The sequence below is a fragment of the Peromyscus maniculatus genome, chromosome 10, assembly GCF_049852395.1.
Source record: "Peromyscus maniculatus bairdii isolate BWxNUB_F1_BW_parent chromosome 10, HU_Pman_BW_mat_3.1, whole genome shotgun sequence".
Taxonomy (NCBI): domain Eukaryota; kingdom Metazoa; phylum Chordata; class Mammalia; order Rodentia; family Cricetidae; genus Peromyscus; species Peromyscus maniculatus.
Genome location: NC_134861.1, coordinates 24,132,964 through 24,157,500, shown reverse-complemented (window position 1 = coordinate 24,157,500; position 24,537 = coordinate 24,132,964). Strand labels below are relative to the sequence as shown.

The 24,537-nt window shown below is 37.8% G+C and overlaps 1 protein-coding gene across 50 annotated transcripts in view; it reads left to right on the top strand.

Annotated features, from left to right (window-relative positions):
• Positions 1-24,537, top strand: part of Ehbp1 (EH domain binding protein 1) — a 342,848-nt gene that overhangs the window by 315,723 nt on the left and 2,588 nt on the right. For all 50 annotated transcript variants that reach the window (XM_076546102.1, XM_076546096.1, XM_076546100.1 and 47 more), the window contains 2 exons: positions 18,068-18,167; positions 19,422-19,495. In XM_076546102.1, coding sequence (XP_076402217.1) covers positions 18,068-18,167; positions 19,422-19,495 — 174 coding nt within the window. The remainder of the gene's footprint in view (positions 1-18,067; positions 18,168-19,421; positions 19,496-24,537) is intronic.

Sequence of the window (24,537 nt, the reverse complement as noted above, 5' to 3'; positions counted from 1 at the left end):
TTTGGCACTATGAATTCTCTTCGTGTGTATGATGTGATTACTAATTACTCCGTGGGGCAGCATGTGCAATAAGGACTCTTAAGAATCAACTTTTAAACACAGATTTTTAATACACTTTGTTTCGTACGTATTACTACCACAAAATTATAAATGTTTGCAAATATGTAGTCTTGGTGGTCATCTAGTCCGGGCCTTTTACTTTCAGTGACAAAAACAAGCAGTTGGAGTAAGAGATTCACCCAGAGCTGTACGGAGAATTTGGTCTTCTATTCTAGCCTGTCTGTTCTGAACCATGCTTTTTAGAACACAATTTTTAAAGAGAAAGGAAGGAAGGAGGGAGGGAGGGAGGGAGGAAGGAAGGAAGGAAGGAAGGAAGGAAGGAAGGAAGGAAGGAAGGAAGGAAGGAAGGAAGGAAGGAAGGAAGGAAGGGAGAAAACCTCAATCCCTAAATACTTCAAGAAAAAAAAATCCAGAGTTTGAAATCTATCTGAAAATACACTGCAGCTGATGTGTGGCTCTGGGAATGCTTGCCTCGTGTGTCTGAAGCCCTGAGCTTGCTATCAGTGTGGGAGAAAAGAAGTGCATATGCAAGTTGATGAGTATACGTTGAATTATCTGCCATTGAGCATTACAGCTAAGCGAAGTCCTAATTGGAATCTCCTAAATCCATATTCTAACTCACTTACATAAAATAAACTTTTTGCAGTTTAGAGTCTAAATGTTCAAGAATGTAAAATATTGTATGGGTGGTAATATATCTATTTAAGTACCTTTAGGGAAAAAAAGTTGCTTTGAATCAGTTTGTGAATCAGTTATCACTCTGTGGTAATAAATTTCTTAGGTTCTAGTGGTTTCTGCTTTTAAGTAGGTAAATAGATATCCATGTACTGTTAACATTTATGGAAAGACATTGTTAGTTTTATACCATGAAAATCCTAGGCACATCGTAATATGCCTTTAATTCTTCGATAAGATTTTATCCTGATTCTTTCCACGTTTCAAACTACATATGTACACGGTCCCTATTTAGGTTGCTAGAATAATCAAAATTCTAGAACATTTCATTGTGCTAGTATGCAAATGTATTTACATAGCAATAAGTCTAGGTTTCCTTAAAGAGGAAAACAGAACTGAAAATTGAGACTAACAAATAAATGAAAGTTTCTCTAAATCCACTGAATAATAGAGGCAGTGTTAAGGCTAGCCACAATGTTGAACTAAACAGAGGATTACTCCTAGGTTTTGCATCAGTTGCTCTGCTGGGTGGCCTCACTTGTCAAAAAAAGAAAAAGAGGGAGACAGAGAAGAAGTTTAGCAGACAAACATTCACATGGACACATGAAGAAAAGAAGTATTCTTAATTCCATCAAAGCTTAAAAAAAATCAATCATTAATTTATTCTCACTTCTACTCCTGGTCATTTGTGAAAAACATCTGGTCTTTAAATCCTAAGAACCTAGACACCCATGTAGTAAAAGCTGCTGTGAAGAAGCTCTGAGTCTGATGTGATGCGAAAAGCTATGTCTGTGTGTGTGTCCTGTCTAACATATACTACATGTGTGTGAAGAAATACTGGGTCTGATGTGATGTGAAAAGCTATGTCTGTGTGTGTGTCCTGTCTAACATATACTAAAGTGTTTACTTACAATGCTTTACCCATTTTCCATTTTGAATTCTAAAGATTTTGAAATGTAATGTGCTAGAAAGTTTTAAATACTACTGCTTTTTAAAGTCGTAATTTTCATGTCTGTCCAAAGTTGTTTAACAAAATAATATCTCAGTATTAGAAGTCATAGTGGTTTCTAGTAAAATCTAAATCAAGATTGAAAATATATTTTTAAAATAGTTTCAGGAAAAGCATCTTATTTTCTACACAGCTAAGTAGTTGTTAAAATATTTCTTTTAAAGCTAGATTTAGAAAACAACAAAAAATGCAGGATTGCTGTTTTTAATTTGGTATAACTAGACTGAAGGATTTTACTTAAGAAACTGGTAGGGAAATGCATTTATGGGGACAATTGTCCAGTAATATTCACATTGCAAAGTCCAGAACTGAGTCACTATGACAGTAATGACATCTTGTTTAAAATTTGAAGCTAGCAGTGAAGGAGCTCGATGTTGGGGTACATTTAAATATACTGTTTTAAGTTAGTAAAGTTTTAAGTACTATCTACATACATGTAAGCTACACTGTAGCAAAGAATAATGGTACATTGCAGATCTTTTATGCTTTTGTTGTTTTAATACTAACACTTGGGAGGTTGAGGAGAAGGATTGGTGAGGCTAGCCTGAGCTACATAGTGAGTTCCAGTTCAGCCCTGGGCTACAACCTGGGATACAGATGTCTTAAGATACACACCAAAATGAGTGAACTTTCAAATTATAGAAGAGAGCCTAACTCAAGCTGTAAGTGATGAAACTTAGAGCTTAACTTAATAATATTAAAAAAATACTTAATTACATGTGCTAACATACTATTTAATATATGAAAGTTATCCCTGTGCCAACATACTGCCTACACAGGCTAGTGGCTTTTTATGTTATAACCCAGTGTTCTGTCAAAAGCTTTGTGTAGAAATTCTCCATCCTCTTACTGTCAAGCAGCTTCTTCTGTGTGTGTTTCCTGTGGTGCTGAGGACCAAGCCCAGGCCCTCCTCGACAGGCGCCCACTGGTCTCGTGAAGCCACTGGGATCAGATTGCTTGGATACTGTATTTTGCTTGCTGCTGCTCTCTATCATCTTCTGGGCTTTTAATAATTACAAATGTTAGAAGAGCTTAAATACTCAGATGTGATTTGATTCTAAGCTTTTACATGAAGCACTTTTTTCACAATGATAAAAAACTACTCCTCAGACATTTCACTTCTGCCATAAACACGTTGTTGTAACAAGGCCCTGTTTCTAAAATATACATTGAAAGTAAATCTAAAATTTATGTGCCATATGTAGAATTCACTTGTAAAACTTTGTTTAGCCCTCGTTTCAGAGACACTGATGTCCAAAGAACTGTTAGGATACTAGAGATGAAAGGAAAATCACTTTCAACAGCTTGTGAAATACAGCGTTTGAAATAGTTCTTTGAGCAAGTACAGAATATGGCTTGCATGGGGTCTCCTAACTCTCTGGGAAAATGAGCTGTTGACATTCTTTTGGGTAATCATCCAAGTTAGGAGGGCAACCACAAGGGTTTAGCAGATAAATTCATCCCTGAAGACCTTTATCCATTTCATTTCAACGTAGAAACATTGGCATTGAATAGTGGCACTAATGCAGCCCATTTAGCATTCAAATGAGCCTTACCTTTCAGCTGGAAGAGGAGGAAAGCCAGGTAGGTGATAACTTAGTTTTCTAAGAGGTGTTTAGTGTTTGCACACTTTAAGCACAAGCCACTCTCCCTCTATTCCTTTCAGAATAGAACTGGACTCTTAGACGTTGAGCAATAAGCTTTTGAATCTTAACTAAAGAAGTCAATCCTTTGTTCTACTTATTAGTTGTAAATCACAAAATCCTAATGTTTGTTCTGAAAAATGACTGGCCACATTTTAGGTTCTTTCTCTCTTTAGACTAAATGACTTGGGCAAAAGAGAAAGCCAAGCTGTAATAAATTCACTAAGATTCACTCACATACCCTTTCTTATAAATGGTGAAAAACTTTTTGACTCACGCTGGAATGATACTGTCTAGGGCTGACTGTGCAGGAAAGGTTCCCACAATGCATTGGACAGACCCAGGACTAACAAATACCCTGCTGCTTTGAGCCCCCCCTTCCCAAAGACAAAGGCACAATGAAATAGAAAGCTTACCACCGGTAGCTTTCATAGCTTTCAAAACGACAAACTAGGCAAACTCTGCATCTCCACCACTCCAATTTTGTCAGAATGCTAATGAGCTTGCTCTGATCTTTACTCGGCTTCCCGTGTTTTCTACATCTTCAAGGACCACATGGTGCTAGCAAAATAAAGACAACTAAATGAGAATTTCGAATGCTTTTTGTGTTAGGACCTGGTGCTTTTCAGGCGACGCACTCGTTGAATATTCTCAACTTAAAAGAGTACAACAGGGGGTTGGGTATGAACTTTTTAGCAGGAGGAAATTTGAACAAAAGTAAATTAGTGAGATGAAGAAAATATGAGAAAAATTTCTGATTAATTTCCACTCCATAATATCAATGACACCTTTAGTCGCACTCGTACTCTTCTAACAAGAGATGCTGATAAAAGATGAATGATTCTGTGTTGTTCACAGTGAATGTTTAGTGGGTTTTAATAGCAGCATTCTACATAAAAGGCACCAGGAAGTACTCCGCATTAGCAGTTGAGATCACTAGTTAATAGGATGATGCCTTTCAGCCTTTGTCACAAGATTATTAGAAAGGATGGGTTTCTCTTCTCATCCCTGCCCGTTTGGAGTGCCTGTTGAGCACAAGTGCTAAAATACAGGTTGCTTGGTATTGTTTCACATGTAAAGCAACAAACCTTTGAATGCAACACCTTCTTCCTGTTCTACCAGGTGATTTTGTTATTGATCTTTAATCTTCCCCTTTAGCTGTATTAAATGCTTCAAGTGTTCTGCTTTCCACTGTAGCCTTGATGCTGGCTATTTGTGTTGATAAATTCATTAATATTAAACAGGATGTAGAGAGAGCAGGAGGGCCTGTGATTTAGAAAACAACTACTTGGGCAGTTTGGGGGTTTCGGGTATAGAGAGCAGCGTACAGTTGAGATTGCTGGGTAAATACTGTAGGCTTGTGTCTGTGATTATGTGTCTGTTGTAAGGAACATACCTTCCATTCCCCTTTTCTCTGTAGTCACCACACATGTACTAGGAGAAGGAAGCTAGTCTGCTCCCAGCTCCAACTGCACCCATATCTAAACAAGAGAAAAATGGGAACCGAAACTGGCATCATTTTTACACGCTAAGACATCTGATTCTGGACAACTGATAAGTCCCTGAGAAAGGACATTTGGTGATTCTAAAACACAGTGACACCTACCAGATTCTGATGGAGACTTTTTGTTTAGTGTTTTTCACGTTTAACACATGAATGTTATTTTTTATTTGCTGTTTGTATGCAGTGTTATTTTGAACTTTCTTGTATCCTAAACATTATATTTTAGTTTGTCGTAGTTCTATTAGCATTGCTTAGCTATTGCCTTTCAAGATAATGTAATTTATTCCCACTTCTAACATAATGAAAGAGAAACAAAATCCTAGGAATAGGAATAACTTGGACAAGCATAGTTAACAAAGTCAGGGGAAACTAGAAACAGTATTCTAGACATCTATATAGTGTTTCGTAACTTGCAAATTCCAGATTTACTATCATTTATTTTGATATTTCTATCTCTATTAACTGTGAATGGGAATTAGGATTCATTAAAATAAAAATGTCTCCATTTTGTTCTTGACAACAGACATAAAATCTCTGTTCCCATACTAATTGCAGTGAGAAAAGCCTTGTCACTTAAGATGTACATTAAACTAAGTCATACCTTTTTTGGTTATTTAGTTACAAAGATAAAAAGAAATTAAAACTATACATTTAACATATATAATTTTTTCTAATTGGCATACTATAATAAAATAGTAAATGATACTACTTATGAAGTAACATGTTTTTATTTGATCTTGATATACACAACATATCAAACAGACAGGGAAGGTTATAATGTCTCTGCAAAGGACTTTTCACAAGAAGCAGCAAAATAAACGAGAATTTATTATAAAGATGCTCTAAAGTTAGCTGTAATGAGTAATTCTGTATTCTAAAAAAGCAAGTTTTGAAAGATAATATTTTATATCTGAAATTTTTCTGCAAAGTGAGTTCGATCAGTTTCCTGAGGCCCTGCACTATACACTTTGGCAGACTCCAAGAGGTGCTAGGATTGCCTTTTGGGGAGTAAAATGCTAACACATTTTTGGTAATTTGGTGTTAGAGATCTGCTTTGTATATCTGTTAATTTTTAATTGTGTGAAGATTTTAATTATTGTATGTTACCTGAACCCATCATTTCCTCATTATAAGAAGCTGTAATTTCGTGCAGTTAGTTCATTATGTAGAAAAGTAACAGAAAACATAATAGAAGGTGTCAAACAGTTGAGTTTTGTCAGTGTCCTTGATTAGCTGAATCAGAGCCACATAAGAGAGCAGTGAGCCAGAGCCCAGCTTTCTGGTGCTTCCTTTTGATTTTGTTTTTGAGTGTTGGGAATTGAACCCAGGGCCTGGATATGCTTGACAAGCACTCTCCCATTGAGTAATGCTCCCAACCTCTTCCAAAATTCCTCTGTGAGCTTTCTCTTCAGAGTTCCTGACTATAAGGTACCAAGACCCTCCCAGCTTCCGCTGATGCTCCTTTAACTTTAGGGGAGGCTTTTCTTCAGTATTTAATCAGATGTACACCTTCATCTAAAAACAGCCCTTGCTGATATGAATTAGAGCCCCAGCTGGGAAGGACTATAGCCAAGATCTCTCTCTAGTGTTTGTGATTTTCATTCCTACCTTTACAAGCTCAGCTTGTAGCTGTGAACCTCGATTTCCACAGTAACCATGAACACCCATCCGAGACTTGAGGGTGAGGAGGTCAGTAGCACAGCGCTTGCCCAGGATGCAGGAGGCTCTGTGACCCCCAGCACTGTGTAGTTAGTGCTCTGTGTCACCCGTCCTGCCCTCCTGTGTCACCCCAACCCTCACCAAACTCCTGAGTTCTTTTCATCCTTCTTTGTTCTCTCTGTACTTAGGAAAACAGCTGATACCATGCTTTCTGCTTTTCTTTGCCGGTCATTCCTCCAACATCTCTTTCGACCTGATCATCATTTGGACTCTTTGGGAGAAAAACCTGTAAATTGTGTCTGAAGTGGTAGCACCCAGTAGTTGACTCATTTTAATTTATCCAGGAGGTACTGGATCATAGATTTGTAGAATCTGATTGAGAAATATAGAGAGTCCCCAAAGGTCTTCACGTCAGGCAGGAGTTCCCTCTGTCCCTGACTCTCATTGTATACCCAGCTTTCTCTTCTATAGTCTTAGTGGAATTTCTCATCTGCTGACTCATGTTTATTCATTTATCCAGAAAAACAAATGTATATTATTTCTGCCAGTGATATTTAGATGGTATTTTCCATGCCTAGAAACTTTGAATTGAAAATGTAAAATTAATTTTTTAACCTGAGGAACAATTGTTTGAAACATGCTATTGCCTGATGTGGGATGCATACTTATTCAAGACTGCAATGATTTTTTTTTTAACATTTAAGAAACTAGGCATTCCAGGAAAATGTTTCTCTTTTTCTCAGCAACTATCTATGACATAAAATTCAGGCATTTGAACTGATTTGGCAGCAACATTTTTTTTTCCTGAATGTGAAATTAGATTTGTATAATGCCATGCCAATGCTAAAACAACATGCCATACATGGAATATCACCCTTTTTTCTTTTAAGAAAGATTAATCTCAGTGATTCCTTTGTGAAAAGACCAAGACAGCAGTTCTCAGACTTAGATATCAATAAAAACAAAGCAAACAAACAAACAAACAAACAACTCGGTATGGTAGTGGTGCCACCCTGTAATCAGCACTCAGCACTCAGCAGCTGAGCCAGGAAGAAGGATGAGTTGGATTCCAGCCTGAACTGTATGTTGAGTTCCAAGCCAACCTGAGCTATATGGCAGGACCCCGAATCAAAAGCAAAAAACAAGGAGACACCCCAAGTGGTTGTTAAATATACAGCTTCCTATGCCCTGCTTAAAAGAGCCCCATGCAGTGGGGCCAGTTGGTGTTTGTCTCCTGGGCACTTGCAGAAGGGATTAGCTGCAGACTAGACTGCAGGGTCTTGGTAAACACACCATGTAGACTTAAGAGCATAGACTTTTAAATACTAAGATCCTCGCTGGAATCTAGGTGGTGGTCTCGGGCAAGTGCTTTTACCTTTCTGAGTCTTTTTCCTCAGCTATTTAAAACAGGAAAAGGGGGCCGATAATACCTGCTTCAGGAGGTTGTAGGAAAAACCACATAGACATGGCAAAAGACGAATGAGTACTCAATACAGAAACAGCTGCTGCTATCAATAGTTCTATTAGCTGTCCTTGTTTTTTACCTTGACTTTACCCGTACCTGTCACCTCCTGATCGATCTGCATATTCTCGTTCTGTAATGATCACCCCTGTTCCAGCACTTCTCTACCCCTCTCATGTGCCCATATTCCTCCCAAGAAATGCCAGAACATGGTGAGAATTTGGCATAACACTGGAAAGCTGTTTTAACTGTTAGTGGTTTTTAAACTCTAGGCTATATATGAAAGTAACTTTGATGAATATCTGTATGGATACCGTAATTTTTTCCTATAAAATAAGTAACTAGGAGAAAGAAACCTTGGTATTGTTTTATTTACTTGTCACTATTGGGGATTGAACCTAGGACCCCATGTGTTTTGGTCAACAACACTGAGCTGTGTACCCCAGTAATTTTTTTGTTGTTTGTTTGTTTATACTTAGTAAATGAGTTTTAGGAGTCACATACGAGAACAAATTGACTTGCGTATTGTATTTTGAGAAATTTTCTGGAGAACGTCATACAGAAGTCAGATTTACATATGTGCTTTTCCCTCCTCTGTTTCATCCCAACGTAGTAGGAGAAGCTTAAGCAAGATTTCATGATTTGGCTAAGCATGGTGGCACACACCTCTGATCTCTGCACCTGGGAGGCTGAAGCAGGCAGATCTCTGAGTCCAGAACTAACCTGTTTTATATAGTGAGTTCCAGGACAGCCAGAGTTATGCAATGTCCGTGTGAATTGCCTCCTTTGTTGGGACACAAACTCAAGGTATTTTACAGAAGGATGAAGGCTGTGCTCGGGCACCATTCTCCTAGTTTCCCAAAGTAGAACATTTTTCATTAAAAATACAGATAGTTACCGGGTGGTGGTGGCACTTGCCTTGAAGCCCAGCACTGGGGAGGCAGAAGCAGGTGCATCGCTGAGTTCGAGCCCAGCCTGGTCTACAGAACGAGTTCCAGGACAGCCAGGGCTACACAGAGAATCCCTGTCTGGGGTGGGGGGATGGAATTTTTGTAGAAACAACAGGCTGATGACTGACTAATTAGGTCCTTTTTGCATAGAGGTTATCCAATTTTGGGTTTATAAATCTTTGGTTTGTTATCCAGGCCTCCAAGAGTTCTCCTTTTGTATCAAATCAGCTCTGTTCTCTTGTGGAGACTATTCTTTTTCTAGTGGACATTAAATCATAATCTTTCTTTTAGTTGGTAGTCATATTTTTAAGTAATTTTCATAGCCCTCTAAGTTCTTTACACATGAAAATTAGACATACATAGTCATTGTGTCATTTTCTTGTCCCCGTGTCTTACTTCTGAGTTTGAATATTAAAGGCATAGAATCTAAGGGAGAGTCAGAGACAGAGACAGAAAGAGATGAGATAACATCTCTCACTGGGACCTGGGGCTTGTCAGCTATCTGGCCATTGAGATGTAGAAGTCTGTCTGTCTCCAGCTCTCCACCACTGGAATTAAAATTAGTACATGCCACCACACCTGGCTTTGTACATGCTTGCCAAGAATGGAGCTTAGCTCTTCATGTGTGTCCATGTACATTGCAAAGGGAGCTATCTCCTTATCCCAAATAATTGTTTTAGATACTTTAAATGCTTCATGTAGAAAATTAATTTTTAGTGTGTATGGAGTTTTGTTGTTTTGTTTTGTTTTGTTTTTGTCCTATAAAGATACTAAGTTTGGGGTTTAATGGTATTTGGAAGAAATTTGTAGAAAGATAAATATTAATCAATAGACTAAAGCTTGGTATAAATATAAATAAATAAGCACACACGGTAACAAACATATGTATATCACTCAGTTATTTTCCCAGCCAGGTCAGTCTCATGTGCCTACAGTCTCAGCTACTTGAGAGGCTGAGGCAGGAGGATCACTTGAGCACTTGAGGCCAGAAGTTCAAGATCAAACTTCAGAATATAGCAAAACCTAATCAAAAATAAAATGCAAAAAGAAAGGAAAGAAGAAAAGAATGTTGTTTTCCTAAGTGCCTGTTATCATCAAAATAAGAGTATAAGAAGTTTCTCTTTTGTTTTTAAGATGGTAGCAATGGGTGGGAGTTGCCGTGTAAGTTAAGAGTACAGAGTTCCAGGCACCTCACTTGCACGTGTCCATTGCATTAGCTGGGTGGGTGTATTCTGTCTTTCCAACCTTTGCCCCTCCCAAAGCTACAAAGCCAACAATCTCAGTGCCAGTTCACTCAGACTTACAAGTATCACTTGAGGGCCAAAGCTAAGAACTACATAAGGCGCAGCATTTCCTCCCACTGGTATCTTGCCTCACTCACAAGAGATGTAATTGGATAGACCAGCATATGGTCATAGTCATTGAAGCTTCTAGTTTTGTAAGGAAGATTAAAGACGTTGACAAGAGAGACATTTACATTGATAAAACTTTATTTAATTGATTTAATTTTTAAGCCCCTAAAATTAAATTTTTGTGCAATGTGGATTTGTATAGACTTGTTTTCATTATTTTTGAAATTAAAAATTGTATTTCAAGCATAAATGATTAATTTCCTCTTTTTCCATTCTCAGTCCTGGGGATCAATCCCAGAGCCTCATGCATGCTAGGCAAGTGTTATACCAATGAGCTACATCTCCAGATGAGAAATTAATTATGAAAATACTCATAAATATTTTAATTTCTCATGAGAATAAAATTAAAGGAAGCCAAAACTTAGCACTGTAATGCCATTTGTTTTGAATCAAGTGTTCATTTTAATGTTACTATATTTTTGAGACGGGGTCTTACCATGTTGCTTAGGGTGTCCTCAACCTCATTGGCTCAAGCTTCCCCCTCCGACTTGAGCTTGTCTGGGACAAAATTCATACACGTGACACTTGGCTCATTCAAGTGCTTACTTCCAATCAAAGCAAAAAGCTAAGAATCATTAAAATTTTATTAAATAGCACAGTTTGAGTAGTATTCTGTTCTAGAAAAAAACTGCCAAATATCCATGAAGCCAACAAAGTTGGGTTTCAGATAATAGGATTTTATTAAAATATTTTTTCTCATAGAGGACACTTCTGTATTTTGTTTTATTTTGTATGATACTAGGCAGACTTCAAACCTAGGACTTTACACATGCTATGTACATACTTTATGGCTGAATCATATCTTGGCTCTCCCAAATGCTTTTAAATTATCCTGAAATTTATCATTATAAACTAGGTAGCTATTTTGCTAAATTTGATAGTAATGGGTATGAGAAATAAGTAATAACCGATGGGCTATGAAGAACCAACAGATGTGCAGTTGACTCTTACCTGTGGGTAGGATTGCCCGATCCTGTTTGAGGAGGCCCCAGCTGCGAAGAGACACAACATGAGGCCACATGGCTGAATGTTAGAGATTGCCTCGTGAGGTTTAGGCCAGAGTCTGAAGTGGACTCTTGGAATATCATGCTCTTTGGGTTAAGGAAGATAAAGTTTTATGCCATGTTAAAAGTGGAAATGTAATATCTGCAGAGGGTTGGAAGAGATTTACAGATAACTATTGTTGTAAATTCTAGAGGTTCTAGACATTAAATTGTGATTTTTCCATGAATTTCTGTCTGAAGAAACTGCCCGTAGCAAGAGGACCTTTGAACTCTGCTGCATAGAATGTGCACAACCTTGGAAAGAGAAATTCCCACAGGAACTTGTATTCGAGTAGCTCCTGTAAGAAAAGAGGAAGCATGCGGCTGGGTGTAGAGTATGAGCCTGTAATCCCAGAGTCTGTGCGGCTGAGTTAAGAGGATCAAAATCCTGCAGTTTCGGGTCTGCAGGACCTACCCCTTCATATCCTCTCACAGATCATAGACTGGGTGGATGTTGGGGTGGAGCAACTCATATCCCTGGTTCTGGGCCTGGAGAGTTACTGGGTTGGTCAGCCCACCAGCTCTTCCTTGTCCTCGCCACCAGGGTGAGCTTTTTAGCATTGCCCCCACTAGGGCAATAATAGATATCTGATAAGAGTCCCAGTGAGGGCCCAGCATTGATGGTGTAGCAGAAACCAGAGGCCTCAAACCAGACCAATGACTTTGCAATGAACACTTCCAAGTAAAGGTGTATGTACTAGAGGGTTTACTGCATGGCTCACTGTGTCACTGCAGCTTCTGTGATGAGATTTTTCCTTTTTTCTTAATTTTATTTGGGGCAGGGAAAGTTGCAAGGGTAGAGGGCAGATACTAAGGGACTGGGAAATGAATGGGATCGAGATACATGAGGTGAAAGAATTAAAAAAAAAGGATCAAAATTCAAGATTGGCTTGGTTACATATCGGGCCCCTGTCTAAAAGGGAAAGGGTTTGGGAATGTGGCTCTCTTTGAAGAGTGCCTTCTTAGTGTGCATGGAGCCCTGTGTTCTGTTCCTAGCACCATGTAAACCAGGTATGGTGGCTCACACCTATGATCCTAGCACTTGTAAGGTAGAGGCAGGATAGTCCAGAAGCTCTAGATCATCCTTGGCTCATCATGTGTTTGAGGCCAGCCTGAATTATATAAAACCTGTGGGATGGTGCGGGAGGGGGGGGGGCAGGGAGAGGAAGAGGAATGGGCATGGCTGAGGACCTGAGTTCAAAGTCACATGACTGTCCTTACAGAGGGGACCAGTATCCCCACTGTGTTCTAAGTTTGGCCCTAAGAATAAAGGCTTTGGAGGTTCAGCTATTAGCAACAGACAAGGGACTCAGTTAAAAACATAGTCACCTAAAAACTGCACTGAACAAAGACCATAGTGGATACAGAGTCAAGATGACTGGCTTCACCAGCTACAGGAACCACACAGTATATATAATAATACATTATAGTTGGTGGGTAAGGATGAGGGGCTCCTAAGGGGAATTGGGGGACGAGAAAAACGTGATCAAAAATTGCATGAAAAAATTAGATAAAAAAGAATTGAACTAGAAATGTATAATCTTTTAAAACAAAGACTTTAATATTTATTTGATTGTTTGTGTACATGGGTAAATGTGAGGTTGCTATAACAAGCATGTGGAAGTCAGAGGATCGATGTCTACCCTGTGGGTTCCAGGCATTGAATTCAGGTCTCTGGGCTTATCCGAAAGTGCCTTTACACACCTCTCTGACCAGAATTTATAGTCTTATCTATGAGTTTCTCAAAATTAATGCAAGGGAGTCCTAATGAAATATACTTGGTTTGCATGATGTCTTTAAAGTTTGAGTAGGTGGACTCCTGTAAAATACTTTGGGTATGTATGGTTTGGTTCCAGGGCCAGCAGTGCTGTAGTCAAATGACCTTGAGAGAGAGAGAGAGAGAGAGAGAGAGAGAGAGAGAGAGAGAGAGAGAGAGAGAGAGAGAGAGAGAGAGAGAGAGAGAGAATAGAATTGGATGAGTAAGGAGGTGGGGGTGCTAAGAGGACTTGGGAGGGAGGGAAAACGGGGTGAAATTTTGTATTAAAAATGCTTTATGTAAAAAAAGAATTGAATTAGAAAAATGGCTAAGCCAATAAAGGCACTTGCCACCAAACCTGAGGACCTGAGTTCAGTCCACAGAAGCCACATGGTGGAAGGAGAGAACAGACTCCTGGAAGCTGTCCCCTGACTGCATACGCACACAAATAAATGTAATCATTTTTAAATCTTAAATCCTTGTGAAAAGACACCTCCAGAGTTTTTGACATACCTAAATACATAAAAGTTTATAAATCCCTCTTGTAACATGGATGTATATAACGTGTGTGTGTGTGTGTGTGTGTGTGTGTGTGTGTGTGTGTGATTTTGTTCAGCTCTTCATGTTCAGCTTGACATCAACGCCTCTGCCATATCTAGAGCCACTTTTGAGTCATTTCTATGACAAGACTATGAGAGAACTTTAAGGCAGACTCTCCAGCACAGACAGAAACGAGGGGCAAGCTGGCAGATAGCTGTGCGGCTGTAGAGGCCGTTCATGACTCAAGTGTCTTCACTCTGAGGCACCTAATTGATTTTCCAAGTAGACAGTGATCTGCTCTGTGGAATATCTAGAGGAGTAACTCACTGTGTTCCATCCCTCTGCAAAGCATGTTCAGTGTACCTTAAAGTACATACAGCTTTGGTGGTGTGAGCATTTTAACTTCAGCCAAATGCCTACCTGTCCGTAGTTACGGCAGTCACACGGGACCTGAAATATCCTGAAATATGAATGCCTTCAGGGCTCTCAGCAGTGTGAGTTGGGGGTGGGTCAGTGATGGCGTGCTGGCTTACCACAAATGAGGCCCAGGGTTTGAACCTTAATCACTGCAATATAAATAAAACCATTCCAGATTTGGAACCTCACTCTTTATTTTAAAACCTCAAAAACACTGCTTCTGGAAAGAATAATGAAAACCACAAATTGTTGGACGAGTGAATGAATTCTTGAAAGAAATCATATCTTTTAATCTTTTGTGAGTTAGAATATGAAAGTGGTTACTATCCTTAACTACATTATTAAACATTTACAGTGTTGCTACTGCTAGGCTTCCCATGCAGCTTTCTGTGCAGTGACTTTTATTACCTGTGTGAGAAGGAGAATGATATGAAGTCTCATTTACACACAATTATTTTTCCAGCTCTTGTCCCTGAATATTTAGTGTTTTTACACCTCATACTGCAGCTACAGTAACTGATTGGAAGAAAAAAAATCTGATGTTAAGATATTTGATGTCAGAAAAGATGTCACATTCCTACAGGGGAAAAAAATATACAGACCTCCTTAAGGAAACAAGCTTAAAAACTGTGTGTAGTTTTCATGTCTGTTACTTGAGAGATTATAGTAATTTTCAGGTGAGAACTCCTTTTGGGGGAATGTTCTTATTGGCAATACTTAGCCATTTTAGTAAATGTTTACTGAACTTCTAATCCATATCTTTTTTAGTCATATCTTATTTCAGAGTGGCCTTCAGTAGTCTAAGTCATGAGTTTTGCAGGTTATGAAACTAAAAAGAATTTAGGATTTACAGAAGTATCAGTATTTGGTTCTACAGTGATGAAAATGTAGTTGCAATTACAAATTTAAAATTATTTTGAAAGAAGAAGTTAGAAGGTAAGGTTAAACAAGATTAAATGATTTGTGGGCATTTCATACTGCAGGCTTCATTTTAAGCTACAGTGTAAAGTGCTGCTTTATTGTGAGATCAGCTATTGTGGGGAAGCCAGGACTGCCTTTTCTATGACAGCGGCAGAACACAACCCTTTTTCTTTCTGCACTACCAACACGGCTGCGCCACCACAGCCCACTCTAAGTAATTAAATCAGTCCTTTGTACTTACCGTATTCTCCTCTAGTGACGGTACTAGATCTGATTATATGCTTCATGCATATTCAAAGTACCGCACTGACAGCTCTTTAATGAGCTCTTACTTAATCAGTATGAACAATGTTCATCTTGTTCTTTTTTTCCTCATGCATTAGAGCTAGGAACAGTTGGGAAAAATGAAACATCCAGCATTCATTTGAAAAATATATTGTACTTTGAAAAGTGTCTAAGCTGAGGAAGTTGCATTCTGCCCTTTAAAAGTCTGATGGACAAATTGGATTACTAGTATTGGATTAAATAACAAATGGTTAGAGGAGAAATGAGAAAAGCTCGCTGTGATCAGGGGCTTTAATATTTTTTGTTGCTTATAAAGCTAAAGGGGTCTTTAACCAGTTATTAAAGTCAGGATTAATTTGTAATGGTTCAACTTGCTGGCTTTTAAAAGCTTTTAAATTTAAAATTTTTAAATCTCTACAAACAATAGTGTAGGAATACGTTAAACGAAACTTTAATTTTTTTATTATTAGGCTGTCTATAGATTTCCATCACTGTATGCTACCTCAGATTGAGCTTAGTAACACAGAATTGATTTATGGTTTTCAGTGACTAGAAATGAGCTCTGTAGCAATGCGTGTGACTTTAGATATTTGCTAGGCTTATTTCCTTTAGAAACATTACATTCTTTTATTATTAGTTATTTCCTAATAATTATGGAGCTATCTTTGATTCTTGCCTAGAAATACAGACATGAACTAAAAAGAAAATAACACATTCCACATCAATATTGTTAAACTCAGGAAGCAGTGTTTCCCATTGACGAAAATGATGCTAATGTCACAGAGGGCTGGCTGCTTCTAGTATTGCCTGCAAGCCTCAATTATAGGTGAAGTTAAACTCAAAACAAAGTTTTAATGTGTCTATATCTTTAGAAGCCACTGAGTTGTGAACACAAGAGTTGGGTCTTTAATCAGAAAATGAGCTATCATAAAATCTACACCTATTAATATTGCACACATGTGTCATTCCACTGATCAAAACGCTTTCACCGGGGTACAATTGGCCTTTTTCCAAACTGCAAGCTTTTTCTCAGCTTTTTCTTTTTACTCTTTCTTCTTTTGTTGCTACCCAGGGATTTGTGCCTATCGCAGCCTGTATCACATGACCAGTGTCAAGACATCACATGGTCCAAAGTGAATACAAAACCAGCTACCCTAAAGGAGAGATTAAAAATACTGTAAAACAATAAAGACTTTTGTTCAGACTCTGAAAGAATCTATCTTAAGTCGGCGTCACACATTGAGTTTTAACAAGATGTAATGATGGCACACATCCTCACTGTTCTCCCTAATGATGGGCAGCATACTCTGAAGTTGATGCAAGATCTCATGCATGCAGATCTGCTCTTAATATTTTAAAACATTCTTTAAATTTATATTGATGTGGAAATAGTTTAATTATGGCATTTCCATAATTTATAAAGTAAATATTTAGACAACATGACAAAATATACAATAGGTTATTATATAATATCATTTCACTGAAGTAAAAGAAGTTCGTGTCTGTGTGTGCATGTGTTTGACGGACATGGCAGTCTGTGGTTCTGAATAGCATTTGCCTGTGGCTGTGCTTCTTTAGGAGAAGAGGAGTTCTGAACTGAGGGGGTGCTGAAAGAAGGCCCTTTTAAAATAGTTAAACTTCTGCATTGTTGGAAACTTTTAAATAGACTCAATGTCTTCAACTTTTAAATGGTACTATCACACTTAAAAAGAAAATGTACAGAACAGTCTTTGCAGGGATATTTAGTTCTTATTAGTTCTTTAAGGTTATCCTATGAATGTTGTGCAGAAATTGAACTGTTAATATTAAGTAATGAGTTAGCAAAGTAATGAAAAAACCATGAATGGAACTCAGGGGGAAAAAGTTAAAGGATTACAAATTTGAATTGGTATAATTTACAAGGAGAGAAAAGGGAATATATGGCAAAAGGGGGGTGGGATTTTTCTTCAGTACGATTGGGACCTGCACATTACTGTATATGACCAGTGTCAAAGATGTGCGAGAATGTGTCACAGTCCTGGGGAGGAGCAGTGGCAGAGATGACTGAATGGGTGTGAGTGAATGTAAAATAGTTACTTCACAGTCCAAGTGTTAGAGTGTGTCTTTAATGAAATGGGTTTTTAGTATTCTATTCGTTGTAACAATTTTTTTCCACAGAGAGCTGTAGGTCTTTCTTGTAGTCTTGTCATTTACAGTGCACTTAATAACTTGTAAGTAGTTCATCTTCTCTTAGTCAACAAGTTCTAAGTGGTATGTGCACACATGGTATTTTACTTTCCATGAGGAACGTAAGAAAGTAAGTTGTTAAAAGTATGCTTTCACGGGATCTCTGGACTTCTCTGGTCTCCCTGATAATCTTAGGATTCTCATAATAATTTTTCAGTTTAAAAAAAAAAGTCGTGACCATATGTCTGTCAGCACCCTGAGTTCCTCATTGAAACATAATAGCAAGTCAGCCTCTGGGGAGGATTTAAAAGGTGGAGCATTTGGGTGATGGTACTTAGTGTTAATATGATCTACAGGTGAGTTCAGGGGACCAGAATGCCTTCTGCACAAGTGCGGCTTCCGAGTTTGTAAATACCGATTCTGTTTTCAGGCTTTGGCTTTGAGTCTTGTAAGCAATATGCTGTGCCGTATTGGAGCACCCAAAAGATTTTTCAAGTTAAAAAGTTGTGCTGGGGTGTTATTTGGCTTTTGGGTGTCACATAACTCTCCTCTTTTTGGTCTGTAGGAAGGAACACAGAAGAAGAGGAGGCCATGATGCAGGAATGGTTCATGCTAGTGAATAAGAAAAATGCCCTAATAAGGAGAATGAACCAGCTCTCTCTCCTGTGAGTACTCAGCTTAACTGGCCATCTCAGGCTTCCCCTGGTGCCTTCTTTGGGTTTAATATTTACTAAACTTAATCTTTTTTTCTTTCCTTAGAAAGCTAGCATATAAAAATGTTCATCTGAACAGTAAGAATTTGCGAATGGACTGATAAGACACTGGGGGGAAACGTGTTTTTTCAAAGTCAGGGGATAAGTAACAATTTTGTGCATAAAGTATTTTTAAATTTTTATGATTATTTGTGTGTGTGTGTGTGTCTGTGTGTCTGTGTCTGTGTCTGTGTGTCTGTGTGTCTGTGTGTATGTTACATGAGTTTTCAAACTGTAGTGAGATTGTGGAGTCAGAGAACAGCTTTGTGAGGTCAGCTCTCTTCCTCCACTTTCTGTGGATTCTGGGGAACAAATCCAGGTCATCAGGCCCCCATTTGTTGTGTTTAAGAAATAAATCCTTAGTACAGAAGAGGATTAGCTTTCACTTGGGGCTAGAGGAGAACCCTCCAGAAAATAAAATTGAAGTTTGTTTTTTAAATTCTAAGTTAAAAAATAAAATTCTTTTTAAGGAAAAAAATATTTATTATCCATAGGCGATGTTGATATAAACTTGGGAATGAGAACTCAATTACCTAACAGTGACTTTATTGTGAGTGTAGTAATTAAAGTGCAGTGGAGACTGGACTAAATACAAGCATCCGAGTCTTCAACGTTGAGTTCATTATAGAAAGTAATGTCATTCCCTCCTGCTCATTAGCTAGCGGTGTCCCTAGACTGTGTCAATAGTGTGGGCCAGCTTACCATGTCTTATTGGAATGTAAAAACCTAAGTGTTGTCCTTTCTGCCTTGCTGAACCTGGTAAAGGAGGGTATGATGAAAACTTGGGTTGTCTGTGTGTTCAGTTCTCTCTGGTAGGACACTTATGTTTCTTCTTTTCACATGAAGTTTTCAATAAAAGAGTATTTATTGTGAACTTTGAATATTTTCCAATAGATCCTTACACCTGACACTTAATCCAAGAAGCATTTAAGAATGGGACTGCTTGCCTTTATACCCCTGTGCCATTCAGAACTGAAGGGGGAATAGTAACACTAGTAACTTTCAGCTAAGGAAGGTTTGGAGTCTGTATATCATGTGTTTAGAGTGGCTTAAAGTTAAATAGAAAAGGCAGTTATGACTCCTAAAATCAATGTAAACTAGAGGTTCTTTTAAGTGTTTAATGATTTAGTAATTAGCATATTGATGAACTTTTTACAACTTGCCTAGGGAAAAAGAACATGACTTAGAACGAAGGTATGAGCTGCTGAACCGGGAACTGCGGGCGATGCTAGCCATTGAAGGTAAGAGCTGAGGTGAGGGTGGGTAATGCCAGCCATTGAAGGTAAGAGCTGAGGTGAGGGTGGGTAATGCCAGCCATTGAAGGTAAGAGCTGAGGTGAGGGTGGGTAATGCCAGCCATTGAAGGTAAGAGCTGAGGTGAGGGTGGGTAATGCCAGCCATTGAAGGTAAGAGCTGAGGTGAGGGTGGGTAATGCCAGCCATTGAAGGTAAGAGCTGAGGTGAGGGCCGTGAGGTGTCAGCTCTCAGTGGAATTTAACTAATGCTATACACATCTGGTGTGCCTAGGGCAGTTCTAATAGGTACCTACAGGGATTGTACATGTGCCTTGAAGACAGAAAGCAGTATCAAAACAAAAACAAAAACAAGAAGTTAATTTAAATAGCTAATCATTATGTTTGCTCTTAACAGAAGTTAACTTTTGAGTCAATAAGAGTAAATGTCTGTAAAACATAAAAATGTGTGAGCTAATTTGTTTTAGGTGCCTTTTATCTATGTGCATTTTGAAGTTATTTCCATTGGGGAGTTTTAGTAAAGACTTATTGTTTTGAATATTTGTCATTAGGACACTCTTGTTCTAGTCTGTTTGCTTTGCTTTGCTTTGTTTTTAGCAGGGTCTCACTCTTTATCCCCACCTGTCCTATAGCCTGGTGTAGAATTCAGTATGTAGCCCAGGCTGGTGCCCATCTGGTGGAAGTCCTCCTGCCTCAGCTTTCCAAGTGCTGGGATTACAGGTGGAAGCCACCACATCCAGCCTCTGTTGTTCTTCTTAACATTTCACTCTTGTTAAGTAAATATTTGTGCAGTGATTGATGTAAGAGAAAATTAAATACTTGCACGTTTTGTAAGCCGTCGAGATGAATGGTATAGAAATCCTATGCACAGTTTGTAGTGGGAGCAAGCATCAGCTAGCTCACGTTTAGCATTTACTATATTTTTTTTTAAGTTCTGAAGTGTTTTATAATGCTCTTCTTATATCTCTCAGTTAAAAACGCCTTATAGTTCAAAGATTTTTGCTTAAAAGCTAATCCTTTGGGCTCTGTAAAATAGATCTTTTGTCTAATCAATGCAAATTGATTTTCCTCTTCTGTATTGACCTCTTAACCCATTGACTGTCCGTGGTAATTCCGTTTCACCTGATAAGGTACCTGATCCATAAGTCAATTCTAATTAGTTCAGAAACTAGAAATTTAAGTTTGTAAGTGAAAGCCAAGACTTATATTCTTAAAATATTTAAAAATATATTACTCTAAAATAAGGCCTATTTATCGGTGACCTTGTATGTTTTAGAAGCTTTACTTTAATTACTTTTATATCTCTAATCTCATTTGATACTATCACTGATAACATTTGTATATCTTCATTTAAAACTCAATTTACTTTGCTTTTCAAAGCTTTACTTGGCTCATTTCTTTCAAATGGCGAGATGTATCAAATGCCATTGATAACTATTAAATTTTTTTAAATTATTTTAGAATTTTTGTGAAATCTGTCACTGCAGTAAAATGCCCAAGTACAGCAAATGGTGTTTTTCCTTTAGATATAATTTTTCTAGTTATAGTATGGTTTTAAGAGAGATCAGAAAGCTAAATAGCTGAAAAGTAGATGCAGCAGTTACTATATAAGTAGGGTATATGTATAATGTATCTGTATGTAATATATAACTCATTATACAGTATATTCTTTATAGATTCATTATACATTACACCCAATGTAAAGTAGTCTTAATTTGTTTTTATACCCATCCTCTTCTGTATAGAAGATAAATTGTCCCTAAAATACAGCTTTACATGGTATAATTGGCGTTTAGGGCAGAGATGAAATACTGTTTTTATTCCCCAAACCAGTATTATTACTAAATATGCATCTTGTAACACCCTTACACATGGAAATATCCCAGTTTCATTGGCCATCTGTATGCACAGGCTTAGAATCTATCATTCTTTCTGCCTGAGTTCTTCCACATACAGAGGAGCAATAAAAGCCATATTTTAGAAAACTTTAAATGCAACTATTAGTCTTTTGGCTCTCCACCCCCCGCCCCCCTTTCCTTCCTTCCTCCCTGCCACAGGACCATTTTCAATTGCACTGTCCTGTAGGTGACTGTACCTCAGATCTCTGTGTCAGCTTCCGTTAAGAGGAAGAGAAGAGTCGTGAGGAAAAGAGCAGCCTGTTGATCACAAGGAGAGACACTTAGAGATGCCTGTCTCAGTGGCCTGAGCAGGACATAGGCAGGGCCACCCTCAGCATGGACACACGGATGCTTCAGACCCCAGAGCAAAACATGGAGCAGACACCAACAGTCCTGTGGTGTTTTCCTTCATCTAAAAACTCACTCCTCTTCTTCCAGCATCTTCTCCTTAGCCATAGTTCTGAACTAAAACCTTCGAAGTGACTCCTGTGTTCAGAGCATGCACCAGCAGAGAGCAGAGAACACTAACAGCCATAGCACACCGAAAGAAACATTCCCAGTGTGGTTTGAGAGCAGAATATTATACTAGTAATAATAATATTCAGTTCATCCATTCTTCTGAGAACCCATAATCACTCGAACCCTGTTCTCCCTCATCCCTGAGGGGTCATGGCTGGGAGTTGCTTCTCTACTGAGCTCAATTGTAAGGTTCCCTCAAGCTAACAAGCATCTTTCATATACTTTTTTTCTATAGTTTTTGTAGTTGTTGTTCCAGATTATTTAATGCTCCCTCGGGAAAGACAAATTCATTTCTGCACACATTAGGGTGGGCTCTTTAGAGAGGGGCATGTTCATTTTCTGCACAAGAAATGGATCTACTCTAGGATTCGTACATCTTGATTTGTTCTTGGCTTAGAGTTTGAAGTGGGTGCTCTTCTAAAGGATTTATGCATAGGCTCACTATTTTTGTAGTTATGGTTTATATGATAAGCTTTTTATATTTAAAATCAATATGTAATCCTGTGGAGGAGCTTATCCCCTAAAACCCCATTTGTAAATCTATTTTAGCTTTGTTACACAGCACAGCCACAGTCTTCCATGGATTGATTAGGCTCCACAGTAGAATCCTATCAATGGCCTGTTCTGATGATGAGGCAAACTCCTTCAGGATTGCTAGTTGACTGGAACTAAAGATAAGATTTGACTGCAATCCCCAATGTGCTCTTTACAAAACCAGTGTTAATTTTCATCAAAGTGCCAGGCTTTCTGAGAGTGGCAAGTCTGAAGATTTTTACCAGACCTTTAGGTCTTTCTGTTAAAGTGTGTTTAGGTATTCCTTTTGCTTTTTTTCCCCCCACAGTAATTATCAACTTCAGCAAATACGTGGAATTAGGGCATGAATAATTGGCCCTATATATGAAAAAGAATTGTTTTCAAATTGACCATCAGCTTGGTTGGGATAGGCACAGACAGCATCTCTTCAACACTTGGGCTCAGATGCAGCATCCAAACTTAATCCTGTTTGTGGTGAGAGGCTGTGGCTTCTGTAGCAGGAGCACACTGGAATCTTGAAATCAGTCAGAACCCACGTTGTTAGTCTGCCCAAGCTCAAGTCAGTGCAGCTCGCCAGTTAGCTGTGACTGGGCTGTAGATACACACAGCCCTTTCATTCAGCTTCTGACAAGGTGTTCCAGAGACTACACATGACATATCCAGGTGAAGCTATTCACAAGGGATCTTTAAACTTAAGCCTGAACATACTTACTAATCTTGATCAATTTTGAATGTAATATTTTTAATGATCAAAATAGTTTACTAATTTGTAAATTAGCATTCAGATGTATATGTTAGTATGTAAGTGTAAATGTGCATATATAATATGATTTGTACTTACTGTGGGAAAGAAAATACAGGATATAGGTTTGCTAATATAAAGTCTATTTATTGCACAAACATATGTGCTCTGTATTTGACTATTTTTAAAATATTAAACACAGTAATAGCAATTAACAGCAAAAATCTTTGAATCTTATGTTAAAATATTTTAAATGCTGATATCAGTTAAATTCGACTCTCAAAATGTTAAAAATTACCTAAATATTTTTCAGTTATAAATGTTTTTCCAATAATGGAAAATGTTATTGAGATACAAAAAAAAATTGAGATTAAAAAAATCAATATTTCAGAGATTATAGAACTTTTATCTGTTCATATTGTTAAAATTTAATTTTCCAGTGTTAATGAAATCTTGGCATTTAAAATAATTAAATCATTTTTAAGTAGTCAGGTTCAGAGGAGTAATTCAATAAGAATTATGTATTTGTTGTTAAATTATTTTCTTGGTTTAAATTGAAATTTTTTAATTCACATTTTTTTGTGTGGAGAAAATGTGCTTCCTAATTGTAAACTTATAAAAATATTTAAAAGCAAAGAGTTATGGATCTTACACCAGTAATCAGAATTTCTTATTCATTAAAACTACTAATTTAATAAACTTAATCTTAATAAATAAAATTTGGTCCTAATTTCAGGATTTTTTTCTGAATTAATATCTCAAGAACTACAATTATGTAAAATTAGACTAAAATTGTCTATTTTGAAGATCCTTCCAGTTGCAGAATCTGTTACTAGCTCTGAGAGTAAGACGGACTTAAGAGCAAGAAGAGATTAGAAATATTTCTGGCATTCCAGTGTCCTTACTTGCATGGGTCCAGAGAGTAAAACTGTAATAGAGGTGGCTTCTCTGCACTTCGCTTATTGTTAAAATTGAGACACAGCTTTCCATATGTTTCCTACTCTTTAAATGAGAGCATAATCATAATCAGTCATTGAATGTATTTCTATTTGTGATGGTTTGTATGGAATGTGGGTAATTAGCATGGTGTGTTTAATATATGTATTTTGTGTTCGAGCTTATGGAATGAACAGTGATAAAATTGAGTGAACTAGCTTTTCCCAGCTTTGCTAACCTTTATTGCACGATGATGCATCTAATTCTTAATTTGTAAATACAAGATAGCATTCGCTGTGGCACCATTTGCTTTCCTAGAGCTGCTGAGCAGTTTGCTGTCTTGAATAAATTTTGCTTTGGAAGGGGGGGGGAGGGATTTGAACCAGCACATTCTTGTGTGGTT